This window comes from Pholis gunnellus (assembly GCF_910591455.1).
Source record: "Pholis gunnellus genome assembly, chromosome: 9".
Lineage (NCBI taxonomy): Eukaryota > Metazoa > Chordata > Actinopteri > Perciformes > Pholidae > Pholis > Pholis gunnellus.
In genome coordinates this window covers 4,721,411-4,739,167 of record NC_136535.1, presented here as the reverse complement: position 1 = coordinate 4,739,167, position 17,757 = coordinate 4,721,411, and the positions used below count along the sequence as shown (strand labels likewise).

Here is a 17,757-nt window from a genome sequence, read left to right as displayed (position 1 = left end):
AAATTTGGTGTGATGGTGGGCAGAGGGGTCCCTATACACGTGTGAATATCTTGATGCATTGAGGAAATACAGTACTTCTAACATACAATAAACATATATCAAATATAAAGGTCTATGGAAAACTAACCTAATGAAATCCAGATCCTAACTGAGCGGTTTATTAACTAGTGTATTGACCATTTGAAATGACTATAGCGTGAAACCTGTTGTGCTTTGACGCATGCATTTTGGGACAGATACTGAGGTCATAGAACCAGCAGATCTAATACTTCTCTCATGAAGTTATTACACAAATAATTTAGATTTTCATGTGTGTGAGTATCTGGCCTATACTGAATCAATAGCATATGTTTATTGTGCGGTGGCAAGTGATGACATAATGTACTCTGTGTAGCGTTGGTTTATTTCGTTTAATACAGCCAGATGATTATCCTGCAAAAAGAGTTTTATTTATTTTGTTCTACGCAGAATAGTTAAAAGTGCAAACAGTAAATAAACGTGAAGGATCTTACATCGGATACCTTCGTGGCATCACTGTCATAACAGAGCCAGCATCGGCTATCGAAGAACGAACTCGGACGCTGCAGAATACATTTGTAATATCAGAAGTAGACCAATGAAAGTAGGCAATACCCCAAACTGACATTGTTCATTATACAACTTGAACAATGACAAATTAATTGTAGTTCATGCACGGAACTTACTGTTCGGCAACTCTGGCTGGGAATGTTCCAGAAACACCAATCAGGGTTTGCTGGAATGCTGTGGCTGTGCTGAATATAGCACTGTACGACACGACACCCAACTCTAGCACTGTACGACATGCAACTCTAGCACTGTACGACATGCAACTCTAGCACTGTACGACACGACACCCAACTCTAGCACTGTACAACATGCAACTCTAGCACTGTACGACATGCAACTCTAGCACTGTACGACATGCAACTCTAGCAGGTGGTCAGTGGTCGACATTAAGAAATGTATGACGTGTTCCAAGCTAAATTAAATGGGTGTAAATGGCATGTCAATCTAGAGACTTAAAAACATTTGCAACAGAGTGTCAACTTTAAATTAAAGTGTAAATAAATTCTGGTGATCAAAGAAGTAGTAATTTGCATCAGTAAAATAAGCTTTTAGTGTATGTATGACATATGTATGACTCAGGGCGCCGGTCACAGTGACCGACTCCTGTGTTAGAAATCTTGCCCTACTTGTTTATCTGCATAACCCCCCCCCCCCTCCATCGTCACCTGGGCTCCAAGGCCGATACTGACTCCCTGTCTCAGTGACGTGAACAACATATAGACACAGACACCACTGGAGCTGTAACTCAGACCTGAACAGCTAGCCCCCCCATCATCAAGGTGCTAAAAACTAGCGATGGGACGAGCGACACTGGTGCATCAGCACTGTGCCGAGAGCTCAAGAGGGAAACCTCGTATCGGTGCGTGTATTGCTTTAAGAAAGAATCACGTGACCGATACAGGAACTGTGTCGTTTGGATGTGCCGCGCCAAAGTGTGTTTATCAGGAAACAAACTGTATCAACATGTCGTGGGTTTGTCGGATGGAGTTTTGCTTGATCATGGATCGTCCTAGGAAGTTTTCCCCGGTGTGGAATAATTTTGATCTCGTGACGCCAAACAAGGTAAATCTTTTTCTCCTTTATATACTATTTTTTACGGTGGCGCATTGCAATCACTTTATCAGTTTATCAAGTGAATGACCTGTGATTCATATGATAGTCAGTTAAAGAGCCTTACAGTTGCTTTATTCATGTCATCATGTAATTATGAGATCCTGATCTCGTAATCATGAGATAGGGTGTCTATTTTGTTTAACAAGTGAATGCAATGTTCTGGTAAGAGGTTTGAATTGTTTTCAGATAAATTAACTTTTTATGTTATTGTAGGTGAAGTGTCGGCTCTGCTCCACAGAGCTATCTTATATCAATAAGAGCACTTCATCAATGCTGAGGCATTATAGAGCTCGGCATGGCAATGAAGAATTGGCAGATACTCGTGAGAGTACCCCAGGTATGTTAAAATTCTCTCTAAAAATTGTGCTAAAAAAAAACATGCATGCAAAACGACAGGCTCCAGGCCTGGTATCGAACCTCCAACCCTCTTGCTGTGAGGCGACAGTGCTAACCACTACACCACCATGTCGTCTTATGTCTATTTGATATTGTTTGTAAGAATTACAGTCCTTTTATTAAGCTTTTGACAAAATAGTTCCTTTTGGCTTGCAGTTCCTAACAAGCAAGCAGTGGATGAGGCAGTGGTCAATATGATCATCAAAGACTGTCAGCCACTCAGCTTTGTTGAAAATGAGGGATTCAGGGAGCTCCTGAAGCTTATTGTACCCTCGTATGCTCTACCCAGCAGGAAGGTATGTTTAAGAATTTTAATTATATGTTTGTACTAACTATATAACTATATTTTATTGGTGTAACAGTATTTGTATGGTTATTTTCAGACCATCAAGGACTTGGTGAGCCAGAGATATGAGGAGGAGAAGGAGAAAACCAAAAAGGACCTCCAGAGTGCTGTTGCTGTTACTTTAACAGCTGATATGTGGACGTCCATGAATATGGAGGCATATCTAGCTGTTACTGGCCACTATGTGGACAAAGAAAGCCATGAACTCCATTCATCAGTCTTGGCAGTGCAGCATTTTCCTCAGAAACACACTGCAGAAAACATTGCCACGGTTAAAAGGAGCCTCATGGAGGAGTGGGGCATAGCAGGAAAGGTCAGGTGTCTTGTCACTGATGCAGCAGCAAACATGACTGCATGTGCTCGAATGCTGCAAATACGGCATACCATTTGTATAGCCCATTCCCTGAATTTAATTGTGAGAAAATCATGTGATCAAATCCCAACAATGACTGAAATACGCAACAAAACACGACACATTGTGACATACTTTCGATCGAGCGTGACTGCTAAAGAGAAGCTCACTCAAATACAGCAACAGCTGGGAACACCGGGCCATAAATTAATAAACGAGGTGCCAACACGATGGAACAGTACCTACCAAATGTTTGAAAGAATGACTGAGCAGAAGGAGGCAGTCTGGGTGTCACTGGCCTTATTAAAACCTGGCATCACTCCACTGACTCCAGAAGAATGTCAGATCATTGAAGAGATGCTCAGGGTTCTTGTTCCTTTTGACCAAGCTACAAGAGAACTGTCTGAGGAAAAAAGGGTCTCTGGGTCGAAGGTCATTCCCATGATGAGAATGCTCCACATTGAGCTTCAACGTCAGGCCACAACAGTGACACAAACAGCTGCTCAGCAACTGGCTGAAAACCTGAGGAAGCGGCTAACTGACGCTATTTGCGGCATAGAATCTCTCAGTGTGATGACTCTGGCAACTCTGTTAGATCCCAGATTTAAAAAGAATGGATTTGTTAGTCAGCAAAAGGCAAGTGAAGCGGTGAAGAGACTGCAGTCAGAATGTGCAGAAGAAATGAGGAGCCAAGAGCCTGACCCAAGAGAAGGAGAGCCTAGCTCTTCACATGGGTCAGAACCCAGTTCAGGTATGAAAATACATTTTTGTGGCACTTTGTGATATGATTTATCATGTGATAATGAAGTAATGATTGACTATTTTTTTAGGGCACAATCTCTGGAAGACTTTCGATATGGAGGTTGCAGAGACCCAGAAGACGAGGAACGCAACAGCTGACTCCATTATTGAAGTCCAACGCTACCTGGCAGAAACAAACACACCCAGAAACCAAGATCCTTTGCAATATTGGAAATGGAACCAGAACATATACCCACATCTTCATCAACTTGCACTTAAAACTCTCTGCACACCATCATCGTCTGTACCATGCGAAAGAGTATTTTCCAAGGCTGGGGAGCTGGTGTGTAAGAGGAGAAATCGCCTTGGAGCAAAGACACTCGAAAAACTTTTGTTTCTCAATAAAAATTCATGAACTGATCACTTTTTTGTCTTTTATTTCATATGATTTAACAGTTAAGTTGACAAATGTGCACATAAGTTACAAAATTGTAACTCTGAATTTTTACTCTAATTTGCTATATTTTACATACCAACTCAGTTTTAGCATTTACACGAACAAGGACTTTCTTTACCTGCAATGATTTTATAACTACTGCAGGGGTCACTATTGGGTGACCAACACAGTATCAATACAGTGCCGACACAGTTTGTTTAGTGTGTCAATACACTCCTTGAGGTATCATCGTCCCATCACTACTAAAAACTCTACTGTGTCACGGGGTGTGGTGGAGGACTCAAATGTAGACCAGATGTAGAGTGAAGCAGGTATTTAATGAAACCAGAATAGGAAACTTACAAGAACACAACAGGGAATTGGACGTGACAAGAGACGAGGGGGGAAATCCAGCAGGACGAGGCAGGCGAGCAGGTAGACATGAAACTGGGGTTTAAATAGTGGGTGCAGCAGAGTGAGCAGGTGAGAGTAATGAGCTGACGAGGTGGGTGTGACTGGCAGGTGCACTGAATAAACTGATTAGGTGAGTGAGAGATGGAAAAAACAGGATAATGGTGGCAGAGCTGTGACATACTGATACTATATATATGTATATTTACCAGTTTACAAGTTATATCTAAAAGAACAATATGATAAATTGCCACAACAATTCCCCCTTTGGCCATATGGCCATTCAAGTATTTACAATTTATCAAAACCCCAACACATATCACCCAAAACGGTTTATATATGCACTTCATCAATCGATAAGCGATTTAGCAAGTTAGCTTATCAGTCGAGTAGCTAGCTATAGATAGAGGGAGATTGGGAGCTTGTATGTCGTATGTGATGAATATTTTCTTGTTGATACAAAGCCAAAGTTTATGGGCTGTTAAGTCCCATTAATAAAAATATATATATACATAATCAATAAAGTTGTTGTCTTTTAATAGCTTTGCTTAGTTACACTGACAGTCTGTGACTGTTCTTCCTTTTTGTGGGGTTCACCAGAGCTTTGTGTACATTATATAAACCTGAATGCTCTGCTATACCAAATTGTGAGAAAACAGATGTCACGATGAGGCTTTGCCTCTGTGTTCTGTGTTTGTCTACCCTCCTCACTCTACCTGTCAGTCACTCCCTCAGCCTAATTCCCTTCACCTGCCGCTGATCAGTAATCAAGCACTTCCCCCTCATCAGCACAACTCTTCTCACCTGTTCTTCCCCCTACATAAGCTCCTGCCCCTCAGTCACTCCTTGCCAGATTCTTGTATTGTCTACCCGCCCGTTCGGCTTGTCCTGTTCCCGGTTTTCCCGTCTGTCTTCCCTGTCCTGCTGGAGTTTCCTCCCTCGTCTCTTGTCTGCTCTGTGGATTCCCTGCCGATTCCTGTATGGTCTGTTTTTGGATTATTTTGTTCATTAAAATTACTCTTTTCACACTACTCTGCCTGGTCTGCGCTTGAGTCCTCCACCATGCCCCGTGACAACAGAAAATCCAGAAAAATGTATTTCCTATATTTTAAATACAAAATACATGTATTTTGTTACATTTTATGGCACCGGTATTTTGTATTTTGTTGTAATACATTTATTTGGGGGTATTTTGTATCAAAATACATTTTGATGTATTTTTGCCCATCTCTGGTGGTGAGACACCACAGGATTTCACTGTTAGGAACTCATAACGAACACCCACAGAACACACGAGAGATTGGACTTTCTTCAGTTCACGCAGATTTATTTATTTATTTATTTACACAAGTAAACCGAGCTGTCCGGAGTCAACGAACTTCACAACAGCATTGTACATTACTTTATACCCTAAGTCTCTTGATAGGGGAAACAAATGTTGTGTAAAAGTAAGTAAGTCAATTCAAATGTATTTATAAAGCGCTTTTCACAGTCACAAAGTGCTTAACATGAGTGGAATTACAAGCATAAATAACACAAAGTGACCATATAAGGGCCAAAAGTTTACATTTAAGACGACACAAAAAACAGAAAATACACAATTAAAACATGGCATAAAAGCAGGCGTAGGACATGAGTTTTAAACAAACGGCAGTCTGAACAGGTGAGTCTTGAGCTGATTCTGGAAAGAATTCACGGAATCAGCAAAACGAAGGCAGAGCATCCACAGCCTCGGTGCTCCTGCCTCAAAGGCTCGGTCACCACGGGTCTTAAGGAGAGTGCGTGGGACGGATAACCTGACACGTTTGACTGGAGAGCGCGGGCGGGTGAATAAGGGTGAAGTAGTTCAGCTACATACGTCAGAGCCTGACCGTGTAGTGCTCTGTAAGTGAGGGTGAGCATTTTAAAGTGGATCCTAAATGCTACAGGGAGCCAGTGGAGAGATCGGAGTACGGAAGTGATGTGAGACCGTCGATTTGTCCTGGTGAGTAATCTGGCGGCAGCATTTTGGATGACCTGCAAACGGTTGAGAGCAGATACACTGAGTGACGAGAAAAGTGAATCACAATCAATGCGTGAAGAGCTAAAGGTATGATCATCTGTAGTTCAGCTGTTGACACTACAGATCTCAGTTTGCTGATCATTCTTGGGTGGAAGAAACAGGATTTAGACAGCTGCTTAACATGGGGGTCAAACGACATTGATGGGTCAAATATTACCCCTAGATTACGCATCGTACGGACTACTTCATCTGGTGCAACAACCAGAAACTCTGTCTTAGTGCCGTTAAGTTGGAAGCAGTTTTCTGCCGTCCAGTCAGGAGGTTCAGTGGGCCAGGCCAAGGTTCTCAAAATAATTCAGTGATGTATACCGACTCGTAGGCATTAAGTCATGGCCCTTGTTTTTTCTGGGATGGGGGATGATGGTGGAGTTCTTGAAGCAGGCTGATCGGGACAGTGCTTCAAAGTGGAGGGAGAGACAGAATCTGGTCCTGCTGCTTCGCGGACACCGTAACTCAAATGAGATGTATTTCTTCTGTTCAAAAAAGATTTAACACAAAGATTGTGGTAAATTGAACATCAACTTTTTGCGACTTATCCTTTGCATTTTATAACAATGTTTTCTCATTATTAAGATTAGGCAAACTAGTTGTCTATAAACGCAATTTCTAGGATACCGTTGCACCAACACAGCACCATTGACTATGTTTACATGCACCAAATATTCAGTTTTTTGCCCTTATTTGCGGACAGCCTCCCTCTTTCATCGTCCAATCACACTCAAATTTGTGTCACATGCACGACGCAACATAGCAGCATCTAAGAGAAACCACACCCGTTCCCCATAATGCACAAACATACACACACACAAAGAGAGAGTGTACGTCACTACAGCTTCCACTAGATGGCAGCACGTCTCTACTGCTCTTCTTGCCCCAGGATCTTTAACTCTCCTCAAATGTCATTCGTGCTCAAATAATAACTAAATGTACTCTGCAATTAGAGAAGCTCTGTATGCTGTATGTATCAAGAAAACTAAAGTATGACTAGCATTCAAGTGACCATCTGTAACATTTATGTTATTTGTCAAACTGTCATTTAAGACCTTGTGTAACATGCTATAACTAGTCATGAAGTTTAGAAACGTTTGAATGTATTTTGTTGCATGGAAACTTAACTTTTACGCTGTTACACAAGGTACTACACTAAAATGATTCATTTCAATTTGCTTTCAGAGAAGTCTTTGTTCTGATTGGATCCCAGCGGGTAACAGGAGAGATTTTCTGACAGCTCATTGCCTCACGTTAGTGAACTGCTTGCTGAAATGACTTAATTCCCTGCTTCAAATGACTAGTGTATAGGAGTCGGTGCTGACGGTACTGGCTGAGTTTTTCTTCTTCTGGTGGGTGAGTTTATGGCACCTGACAGTTATAATATAGTGTGTATTACAGTTTCTAAAGGTGCTTCTAATTTAAGCGATAGGCGGCAAAATCCACCGTCCTCGTTCCGTGTTACAAAGTTAATCTGAAGCTCACGTGAGACTTCAGCAGTCTCTGTTAGACAAATCATGGGCATCATCCAATCGTAGTCCTTTAAGTATGAATTGACCTCTTTGCGTTGCTGTCCCTCCGCTGCAGCCTAACAAGGAAACAATGCCTGTGGAAACACAAACAGGGAGTTATGTGAACAACATTTATTTTGGAAGATACCTACTTGATTAAATCACACCAGTTACACCCAATTTCTTTTTTTGCAAACATATTTATAAGCAGAAAGGAGACTGTGGAGTGTTTCGATGCTCCTCTGGGTACTTATGATTTTACAGTGACTCTCTAACTGGTGCTGCCACAGTGTTTATGGTCACTGTGAAAACTGCCTCTCCTCCAGATGTCAAGTCTGTTCATGCGCCACGTTGTGAGTGGGCACTGTGTTCCCGTGAAATGTGCTGGATGTGACACAAAGTGATTCTCAGAAGCAGCGGTATTACTTTACTGCTCCTCTGCTGCAGGAGCTTCCAGTTCCCGACTCACAACCTCACAGCACTGAGACTGAGGAATGACTGGGCCTTTCTCAATACATGGACTTGTGTACTTTGGAGTATGGACTTGGAGGACGGGAGGACACAAGTACAGTCATTCTGCAATTGGAACAGCAGTGTACTTGATGACCTCACCGCCTTAGCTGGTGTTGCTAATGAGTTTAATCATTTTTATAAAGTATTTTTACAATCAAAATAAATATGACAATCCTGATTTTTCATTTAAAATAAAAAATTCTATATACACACATAATTATATGTATATATGTATATACACAATTATATGATTATACATATAATTGTAAATATATATATATACATATCATTGTGTATATATATATAATTGTGTGTATGGAAAGGACACATATTTGTGTGTTCCCCACAGCACGTGGAACTTCAGAGAATTCAATGTCAGAAGAAATATATTTCATCTTAGAAGATGCAACCTGCACTTCCCCCTCCAGCACGTCTTTAGTTCTACAATCTTAAAAAGGAATAGCTGAGCACAAAACACTTGTGCAAATCCAGCGTTGCATGAGCATATGGTGAAGAATATATTATTTACATAGACGGAATTATTTTGAGACGACAAACAATATTTGCACCAAAATATTTGATTATGCTTATATGGTGTTTACACTTTTTTTTATTCAGGCAGCTTTAAAGGCCTGGTACTTTACAGCAGCACCCAACTGATTGGATTGGTGTGTTTTTCCAAAGCTTTCATCCAGAGTGAAATATCTTAACAACCTTTAGAATTTGTGGGCCAGCTAGAAGCTCTGACACGTCAAAGAATACGTCCAACATGTCAAACTAAAGATCTGATTGGTTGAAGACTATGACAATCAACAATATCGTCCCCATTCACTTAAACTGCACATGGAGGCACTGGTGAGTCTGCAGGCCTGTGGCCTCTCTTCTGCCTAGAGACACAGAGGTGAAATCTGATTGGATAAAAGCTCTACTTAAAACAAGCTGCACTGGAAGCAGAGCAACTGAGGAACACAGTAGCTGTGCAATGAGAAGATAAGATAATGGGAAAAATATTTGTATACATTATAATACATGTAGTGTATTTAAGAAAGATTATAAAATTATAAAATAGCTCTAACTTTGTGATTCTGTCTAGGCCAGCAGAGAAGGCTTTGCAGGCCCTGACGACCCAACAATTTTGCATAAATGTAGCAAAGAAACAATGTTTTCTTCTTGTACTATACAGAGGTGTTTTAACTCTTCCAACCCTTTGTTTGCTCACAATGCTCAAACTCTAAAGACTCAATGCTTCTTCTAAAGTCATATGTCTTTCTGGTTGCAGCGAATAACTGACTTTACTGTGAATGTCATAGCTGAACTTGAGCCGGAAGCTTGCATGGGGTCGCTCACATACTGATTCCAGCATCTACTTCAAATGTAACTTCAACACAACTCTGCTGTTTGATTTGTGGGGGTTTTGAGGACATTTCTAATTAATTTCAGAGACCCCTACACACACACACACACACACACACACACACACACACACACACACACACACACACCTCCATTAAACTTCTCCTCAAACCCATCCGTTCCCTCCAGAGCTACCCCGTTAATCAGTAATTCTTTTTTTTTTTCACTCCCCTCTCTCTTGAAGCCCCAACAAACCTTTTCCTGCTGCGGAACTCCTCCAAATCATTTCATTCACCCATCCTATCAACACGCGCACACACACACACACACACACACACGCACACACACACACACGCACGCACACACACACACACACACACACACACACACACACACACACACACACACACACACACACACACACACACACACACACACACACACGCACGCACACACGGGGAAGCCGCCCCTCACCCTCTCTCCCAGGATGATTCCAGTCCATTCCCATTGAGTGCATTAGCATACAGATGTTCGACTGAAAAGGGAAAGCAGGGAAACACAAAGGGGCCCGCATGACCAGGAGGGGAGGGAGGGGTCGAGGGGCTGCACAGGGATGGCCCTTGGCCTTTTTAAGGTCTTACACCCACACACACACACACATTCATGCACACCCATAGACACACACACACACACACCCACATACACACAAACACGGGTATTGAATGGTAAGTAGCCATGGGGGTTGTGGGAGTCTGCTCCTGCCCCCACTCTACTGTTATTCATTCACTAGAGGGAAATCCTCAGCCTGCCCACAGCTGAATGCCAACACACACACACACACACACACACACACACACACACACGTGCATGCACACACACGCAGGGCAACCTCCTTTGCGTATGCACACACACACATACATGAACATAAACTTTTTGTCATATTTAATGACAACACAAACAACTGTAGAAGTTCCAGTATGAGATAAATACTAATTATAATTAAAGCTGCAAGCAGCATTGACCGGGCCCTCGCACATTCACGCACGTCGAGGGTACTGGCAGGACTCTGGAGGACGCTGCCGTGCGTTTCTGTGACCATCAAACACTGCGTGCATGAGTTAGATGATATTTCCTGCGTCGACCAGCAGCGTAACAAGATCGCGTTGACAGGTCTTAAGCCTCAAATGTGTTGAGGGTACCTCCAATACAATCATAAATGAAAGCCTGTTAAGATCATCAAGAAAATGAATGTGCGTGAATGCGCTTCAGGGTTAGTAACATAACAGACTGTCAGTTTACTGGGATGGGGTTCAACTCCCTGCAGTGTCCTGCTGATTGGATTTGGACTTAGATGAAAGTTAACAAAACAGTAGAATCATGTGCTGTTACATGAACACATTAATTTAAACACTGTTTTCATTTTAAGCTCTTCTGTAACTTTAGATTGTAGTGTGAAGCATTCATTGTAATATTTAACCTGATTCTCATGTAGAAGCTCTGGACAGATCATTTATACTAATGTCGACTGACATGATTTGAAAACCCACTGTTATCTAACTTTTGCTCTCCAAGCATCTTAGTTTGCACATATTTAGATCAGAGAAGTCTTTTTCTCATGGTGTGCCCACAAACCCTTTTAATAAGTTCAGTGTTTGGGCCGCTGTAGTTATAGAATCCTGCTTACGTCCGTGCTTATCAGTAGGTGGCGCTATGACTATGAGTTAATATTGGCATGCAGAAGTCCTAAAGTCATGACAGTCAACAACCATGTCAAGTTTGGGACAGTTTTGACAAAGTACAGTTGAGTTATAACAGCTTGATGGATGATGGTGAACCATGTAAAATGGCTGCCACACCAAATCCATGTCGTTTGATGACACCTAAAGCTTTTAGTAACTTTCAATCACGAAGGTCTTTAGATTGTTCTGACCAAATTCTAAGTTGATCTGATTAATTCCCTAGGAGGAGTTCGTTAAAGTAGAGCGCCTGGAAATTGCACAAACGACACTATAAAATCATACAAAATTCAAAATGGCTGACTTCTGGTTGGGTTTAGAGCTTAGAGCCCTAAGACCTTTTTTTAAGTCTATATGTGATACACCTACTTCCCAATTTATATACATCTAGGTGAGACGTACTGCGAGGGCTGGATCGGACCAAGTCTGAAGTCGATCGGGTTCAATCTCTAGGAGGAGTTCGTTAAAGTATGATGCCTTGAAACGGTCCAAAAACGTCATACACTTCAAAATGGCCGACTTCCTGTTTGGTTTAGTGGAAAATTCCAAGAGGATTTTTTGTACGCCCCATCACGTTCCACATACCTACCAAATTTCATACAGCTAGGTGAAACCCAATGTTGGGGCTACTCAATAGGGGGCGCTAGCGAGCCAATATTTCATAACGCAGCTGGACAACCCAATCAGATTAAAATTTTCACAAATTCTGGCTTGCGTGCAAAATTTCAAAGTTCTGCCAGTATCCCAAGCACCTCCTTTTTGCAGAAAAACCGTAAAAATAATAATAATAAACATTACGAATACAATAGGTCCTCCGCTCCGACTACGTCGGTGCTCGGGCCCTAATAATAAACATTACGATTACAATAGGTCCTCCGCTCCGACTACGTCGGTGCTCGGGCCCTAATAAACATTAGAAAAACAATAGGTCCTCCGCTCCGACTACGTCGGTGCTCGGGCCCTAATAATTAAAGCTGCGAGCAGCGATGAACGGGCCCTCGCCTCCTCCGTCGTGTCGGGGTGCCGGCGGGTTCCGGCCAGGGCGGGCGAGAACTTCCGCGACCGTCGGACGGCGCGTCCGCGAGTGAGACGTTTTTAGTCCTGCTGGAAATGATGCTTTGCAAATAGTCCAATGCTTCCTGTATCCGCTGCCTGGCGCTATGGAACACGTGCAAACATGCATTACGTTGCTCTATGTCAAATGTAAACCACATTGTGTAGAAGTCATGTAAATCGGATGGTGTTTGTCAGAAAACTCACAGCGAAAGATTCTCTGCGAGTTCTAGTGAAAATTAGCTTGTTGACATCCTCAGGCCATGAGTCTTATCAAGCATGTGAAGTTTGGGACCGTTTGGAACAAGTCCAGTTGAGTTATATTAGTTCTTTGCATGGGGAATCACGTAAAGTAGCCGCCCGCTACGGCTAAGCCGTTTGGTCAAAAGTAAAGTTTTTGATAATTTTTAATCACAATGGTCTTGAGATTGTACTGACAAAATTTGAAGTGGATCTGACAAAGTCTCTAGGAGGAGTTCGTTAAAGTATAGCGACTAGAAATAGGCCAAAATCGATCAAAAAATGACATAAAAATCAAAATGGCCGACTTCCGGTACAGTTAAGAGCATGGTCCCAAGAGCCTTATTTTTAGGTCTTTAAGTGATACATGTTCTGACCAAGTTTCATACATGTCAGTCAAGCGTAGCCCCGGGGCTGCTCTTTTGAACTGGCTAGGAGGAGTAAATAAAAGTATAAAATATGACATTTGCTTCAGCCAGTATGTTCAGGCTTGAAGTGGCATCATGCATAAGAAGTTTTGTGCGGATTGGATAATGTACCTTGGAGTTATAACAACTTGTTTTTTCATAAAAATTATGCAAAATGGCCGCCACGCCACGTCAAGGTTCTTTGACGAAAACTCTAGCTTTTAATAATTTTTAATCACAGAGGTCTTAAGAGCATCCTGACCAAATTTGAAGTCGATCGCATAAATTATCTAGGAGGAGTTTGTGAAAGTACGAAGGCTGAAAAATGGAAAATGTGCCAAAAAGCACAACTTTGCGAGTTTACTGTAGCGCCCCCTATTGGTTGAATGCAAAGAAAATCTCAGGGTATGTTACAGGATGCGATGTGCACATATGCTGAAAGTTTCGTGAATTTTCGACAAATGGTTGAGAAGTTATGTGTATTGATATTAAGCCACGCCCCTAAGAAGTTCATTGGTCCATATCTTTTCAACGCAAAGAGTTATCAAAACGCTTTTGATAAATCTAAGTGATCTACATCCAATAATGATCCACAGCAAATTTGGTTGCAATCGAAGCCAGCGTGTAGGAGGAGTTTGCAAAAATGTGTTTTTCACTAAATTCTAGATGGCGGAAAATCTAAGTAGGCGGAGCTTAGGGGTCTGAGAGGCTTTTTTGTAGATCTAGCATGATTGGACATGTGTGTTGAATTTCAAGTAAATCGGACGTACTGGCCGAGAGGCGCCACAAATCCGCCTTGTAGGGGGCGCTAGAGAGCCATTTTTTTACACACAAATATGACACCTATATCACACCTCTATTTTCGCCAGACCTGACAAGTCTGCAAAATTTGGTGAGTTTTCGTGCATGGCAAGTATCCCCAAAAAGCCCCTTCCTGCGCAGAAAAACGCGGACGCCTACAATTTCAATAGGGCCTTCGCTGGCCCGACGTTGTCGGTGGCTCGGGCCCTAATAAACATTACGATTACAATAGGTCCTCCGCTCCGACTACGTCGGTGCTCGGGCCCTAATAATAAACATTACGATTACAATAGGTCCTCCGCTCCGACTACGTCGGTGCTCGGGCCCTAATAAACATTACGATTACAATAGGTCCTCCGCTCCGACTACGTCGGTGCTCGGGCCCTAATAAACATTACGATTACAATAGGTCCTCCGCTCCGACTACGTCGGTGCTCGGGCCCTAATAAACATTACGATTACAATAGGTCCTCCGCTCCGACTACGTCGGTGCTCGGGCCCTAATAATAAACATTACGATTACAGTAGGTGCTCCGCTCCGACTACGTCGGTGCTCGGGCCCTAATAAACATTACGATTACAATAGGTCCTCCGCTCCGACTATGTCGGTGCTCGGGCCCTAATAAACATTACGATTACAATAGGTCCTCCGCTCCGACTACGTCGGTGCTCGGGCCCTAATAATAATTCCTACAGATACAATAGGGACCTCGCGGACCCGACGTTGTCGGTGCTCGGGCCCTAATAATAATTTCTACAGATACAATAGGGACCTCGCGGACCCGACGTTGTCGGTGCTCGGGCCCTAATAATAATTTCTACAGATACAATAGGGACCTCGCGGACCCGACGTTGTCGGTGCTCGGGCCCTAATAACCGAAATGTGCTGAAATATATTTTTACATTTATATAACTGCATGTGCAATATTTTTACACTTGAATAAACAATAATCAAATGCAGAGACAGTTATTTACCAATATGTTAGGAGTAGTTACATTTACAACCGGCCCTTTGAGGGAAACCGTAATGAGTTTGAGACTGCTCCAGATGGTGTGTGACAGTTGGAGGGGATATGGCGAGCTTCAGATATTTCCAAACTCACACACACACACACACACTGTAAATGCTTTGCTGTCAAACATGAGTTTGCATTATTCATTGCTTATTTCCTGTTCTTTTTTTTTTGTTAAACATTTATTTTTCTTCTGTCAAGGAGTAAGTCGACAAGTAAGATGGGAGAGGTTGTGTTTCACTTCCTACTGATGACTAAGGCAAAGCACCCGAACCTGAGAGGATGGTGTGTATCAGTGTGGGTCTATGTGTGTGTATGGAATAGGGTTGGGTTGGCAGAAAAAGGAGGGGAAGGGGTATACAAAAAGCAGTGTAGAGACCCCTGTAGAGGGATGGAAAGAGGACAGAGGACACAGGCACAGCAGAGGAATAAGGGAGAGAAGAGCTGAAGGATGAAAGAGGAGGGAGAGGAGGAAGAGATGAATGTTATCAATCAATAGATTCTTACCGTGTGAGATTGTCGGAAAACAGAAGCTCAGGCTGGGCCAGTTGATAATAGTCCAAGATACTGCTCCAACACTTTATCTATTCTGTAGTTTACAGGTGTCTCTTCACTTGTAACTGTCAAAGTTCAATACAGTAGAGTTTAATTGAAAATAAAATATTAACCCGAGGCAGTGTTGGAGCAATATACTGTTGCATGCCTAAGCCCGTAGCTTATTCACCATACATCTGCCATCACTCCTCATGCAGACACATTAATTATTTCCTTGCTGTTTGGGGCTGTCAATCATATCAGCTGTCTAGATCATCTGTCTCTCTAGCCAATAGCACAACGACACAAGGACATCGTTAGCCTATCATCTGGCTGCATGTCTTTCTTTAAATGTGATTGTCTCTCTACCTTCAGTTTGTTCAAGCTGCTGTCACGCAACCCTCCACCTCCCCATCTCCGCCCAATCTTCGCAGATTCATCAGCTTCATCAACTCATCATTCTATCAACCTCATCAGCCACCATCACCACCAGTGTCTGGACTCCACGGGGGGATTTATAAAGTTGCCGCTCAGGGCAATCACAACTCGATCACAAATCTCCTCGTTGAGTTCAAGCGCCAAAGAATTTCTGTGTAACTCGTTAACGCAGCATCTGTCATAATAAATGTTAACTACTAATCATTCACTTGTCTCTCCTGATTGAAATACAGTAGCACACGCTCTGCTCTGCTTTCACATCCTGACTCAAGCCCTCCCTCCCTCCGTCAGCTCTTGATAGCATGCCGAACTTGCTTAGCAAGTTCGCGCACAATGAGACAGTGTAGGTCACATGGGCGGTTCACTTCAATTACTTCCCTGGCAGCGAGAAAGTTGAACAAACAGGATGACTAGCTTGTAAAAAAAGAGGATGCTGTATGACTAATTAAAGCCTGTGTATGGCGAGGACGAGGGTTTCATCCCTCCACCTTGAATGCAATTCTTTTAATCAGCAGTCAAGAAGCATGAAGTAGAGCGATCATTTCCTGTTTCATAACGCAAGAAAAGCACTTTGTGTGTGTGTGTGTGTGTGTGTGTGTGTGTGCTGGCTCAAGCGATGTGCATGCAGCGTGGAAATGTGCATTTCTTCCAACTGCTGGGCATGTTGCTGTAGTCGGTGCCAGGAGACCGGTGGAGTAACGCCCTTGAACTCACGCCAAAAAAACTAACACTCCACACATGAGCTGGCATCACTCACAGTCTCCCAAAAAATAACTGGAGACACAGAGACAGGGAGAGAAAGAGGGAGACAGCCTCTATATGCCACTCAATATTCACTTTTATGACAGAACATGGATATTTTTGTTTTTTCACAACTAGCCTGGCACTCTCCATAGTTCAAAAATCTACCAGAAGTGCTTCTACTAGATGTTTTAGAAAGTACGCTTATTTACTTTCTTGCCCAGAAATTTAGCTGAGAAAATTGATACCAGTCATGTCTGAATACTAAACATGTTAGCTTAGCTTAACACAAATAGGAAACCGCTATCCTTGATAGCATGCCGAACTTGCTAAGCACACAATGCAACCCTGTCTCCTAAAAATTACGTTCCCCCAAAACTAAAACGCATTCTCAATTACGTTTGACTAAAAACGTATTTTCTCCCTGATTACGTTTATGTTGACGTATTACAAAAACGTTTCTAATCAACATATCTTTGCCGTGTGTTTCCTACGATGCGCTTACGTTTGTGTTTGACGTATACATACGTTATTAATCAACATAAATACGTTTCGAATCAACATATATTTGCCCTGTATCCTACAATGCAGGGCAAAGACAATGCCCCCCCCCCCATCACGCATTCTCAATTACGTTTGACTAAAAACGTATTTTCTCCCTGATTACGTTTTTGTTGACGTATTACAAATACGTTTCTAATAAACATATCTTTGCCGTGTGTTTCCTACGATGCGCTTACGTTTGTGTTTGACGTATACATACGTTATTAATCAACATAAATACGTTTCGAATCAACATATATTTGCCCTGTATCCTATAATGCAGGGCAAAGACAATGCCCCCCCCCCATCATTTATTTGGTTTATTTTGACGTATTACAAATACGTTTTTCATCAACATATCTTTACCGTGCGTTTCCTACGATGCGCTTACGTTTGTGTTTGACGTATACATACGTTATTAATCAACATAAATACGTTTCG

General features: G+C 42.3%; 2 protein-coding genes across 2 annotated transcripts in view; one reads left to right on the top strand and one right to left on the bottom strand.

Annotated features, from left to right (window-relative positions):
- The window catches only part of LOC306701360 (uncharacterized protein), a 33,097-nt gene extending 17,304 nt beyond the window's left edge, over positions 1-15,793 (bottom strand). The window contains exon 1 of the mRNA XM_079166648.1: positions 15,568-15,793. The gene's annotated coding sequence lies outside the window, so the exon portion shown is untranslated. The remainder of the gene's footprint in view (positions 1-15,567) is intronic.
- LOC306700833 (zinc finger BED domain-containing protein 4-like) lies at positions 1,544-3,956 on the top strand. The gene is made up of 5 exons (XM_079165956.1): positions 1,544-1,650; positions 1,915-2,038; positions 2,254-2,393; positions 2,481-3,546; positions 3,626-3,956. Exons 1-5 carry the CDS (start codon positions 1,552-1,554, stop codon positions 3,949-3,951), a joined length of 1,755 nt encoding a protein of 584 aa, XP_079022082.1. The 5' UTR covers positions 1,544-1,551; the 3' UTR covers positions 3,952-3,956.
- Positions 15,794-17,757: the final 1,964 nt, after the last annotated feature.

Coding starts and splice junctions, on each gene's coding strand:
- LOC306700833 (XM_079165956.1), top strand. CDS start 1,552: ATGTCGTGGGTTTGTCGGATGGAGTTTTGCTTGATCATGGATCGTCCT. Junction 2,039..2,253: donor TACTCGTGAGAGTACCCCAG/GTATGTTAAAAT, acceptor TTTGGCTTGCAG/TTCCTAACAAGCAAGCAGTG. Junction 2,394..2,480: donor ATGCTCTACCCAGCAGGAAG/GTATGTTTAAGA, acceptor GGTTATTTTCAG/ACCATCAAGGACTTGGTGAG.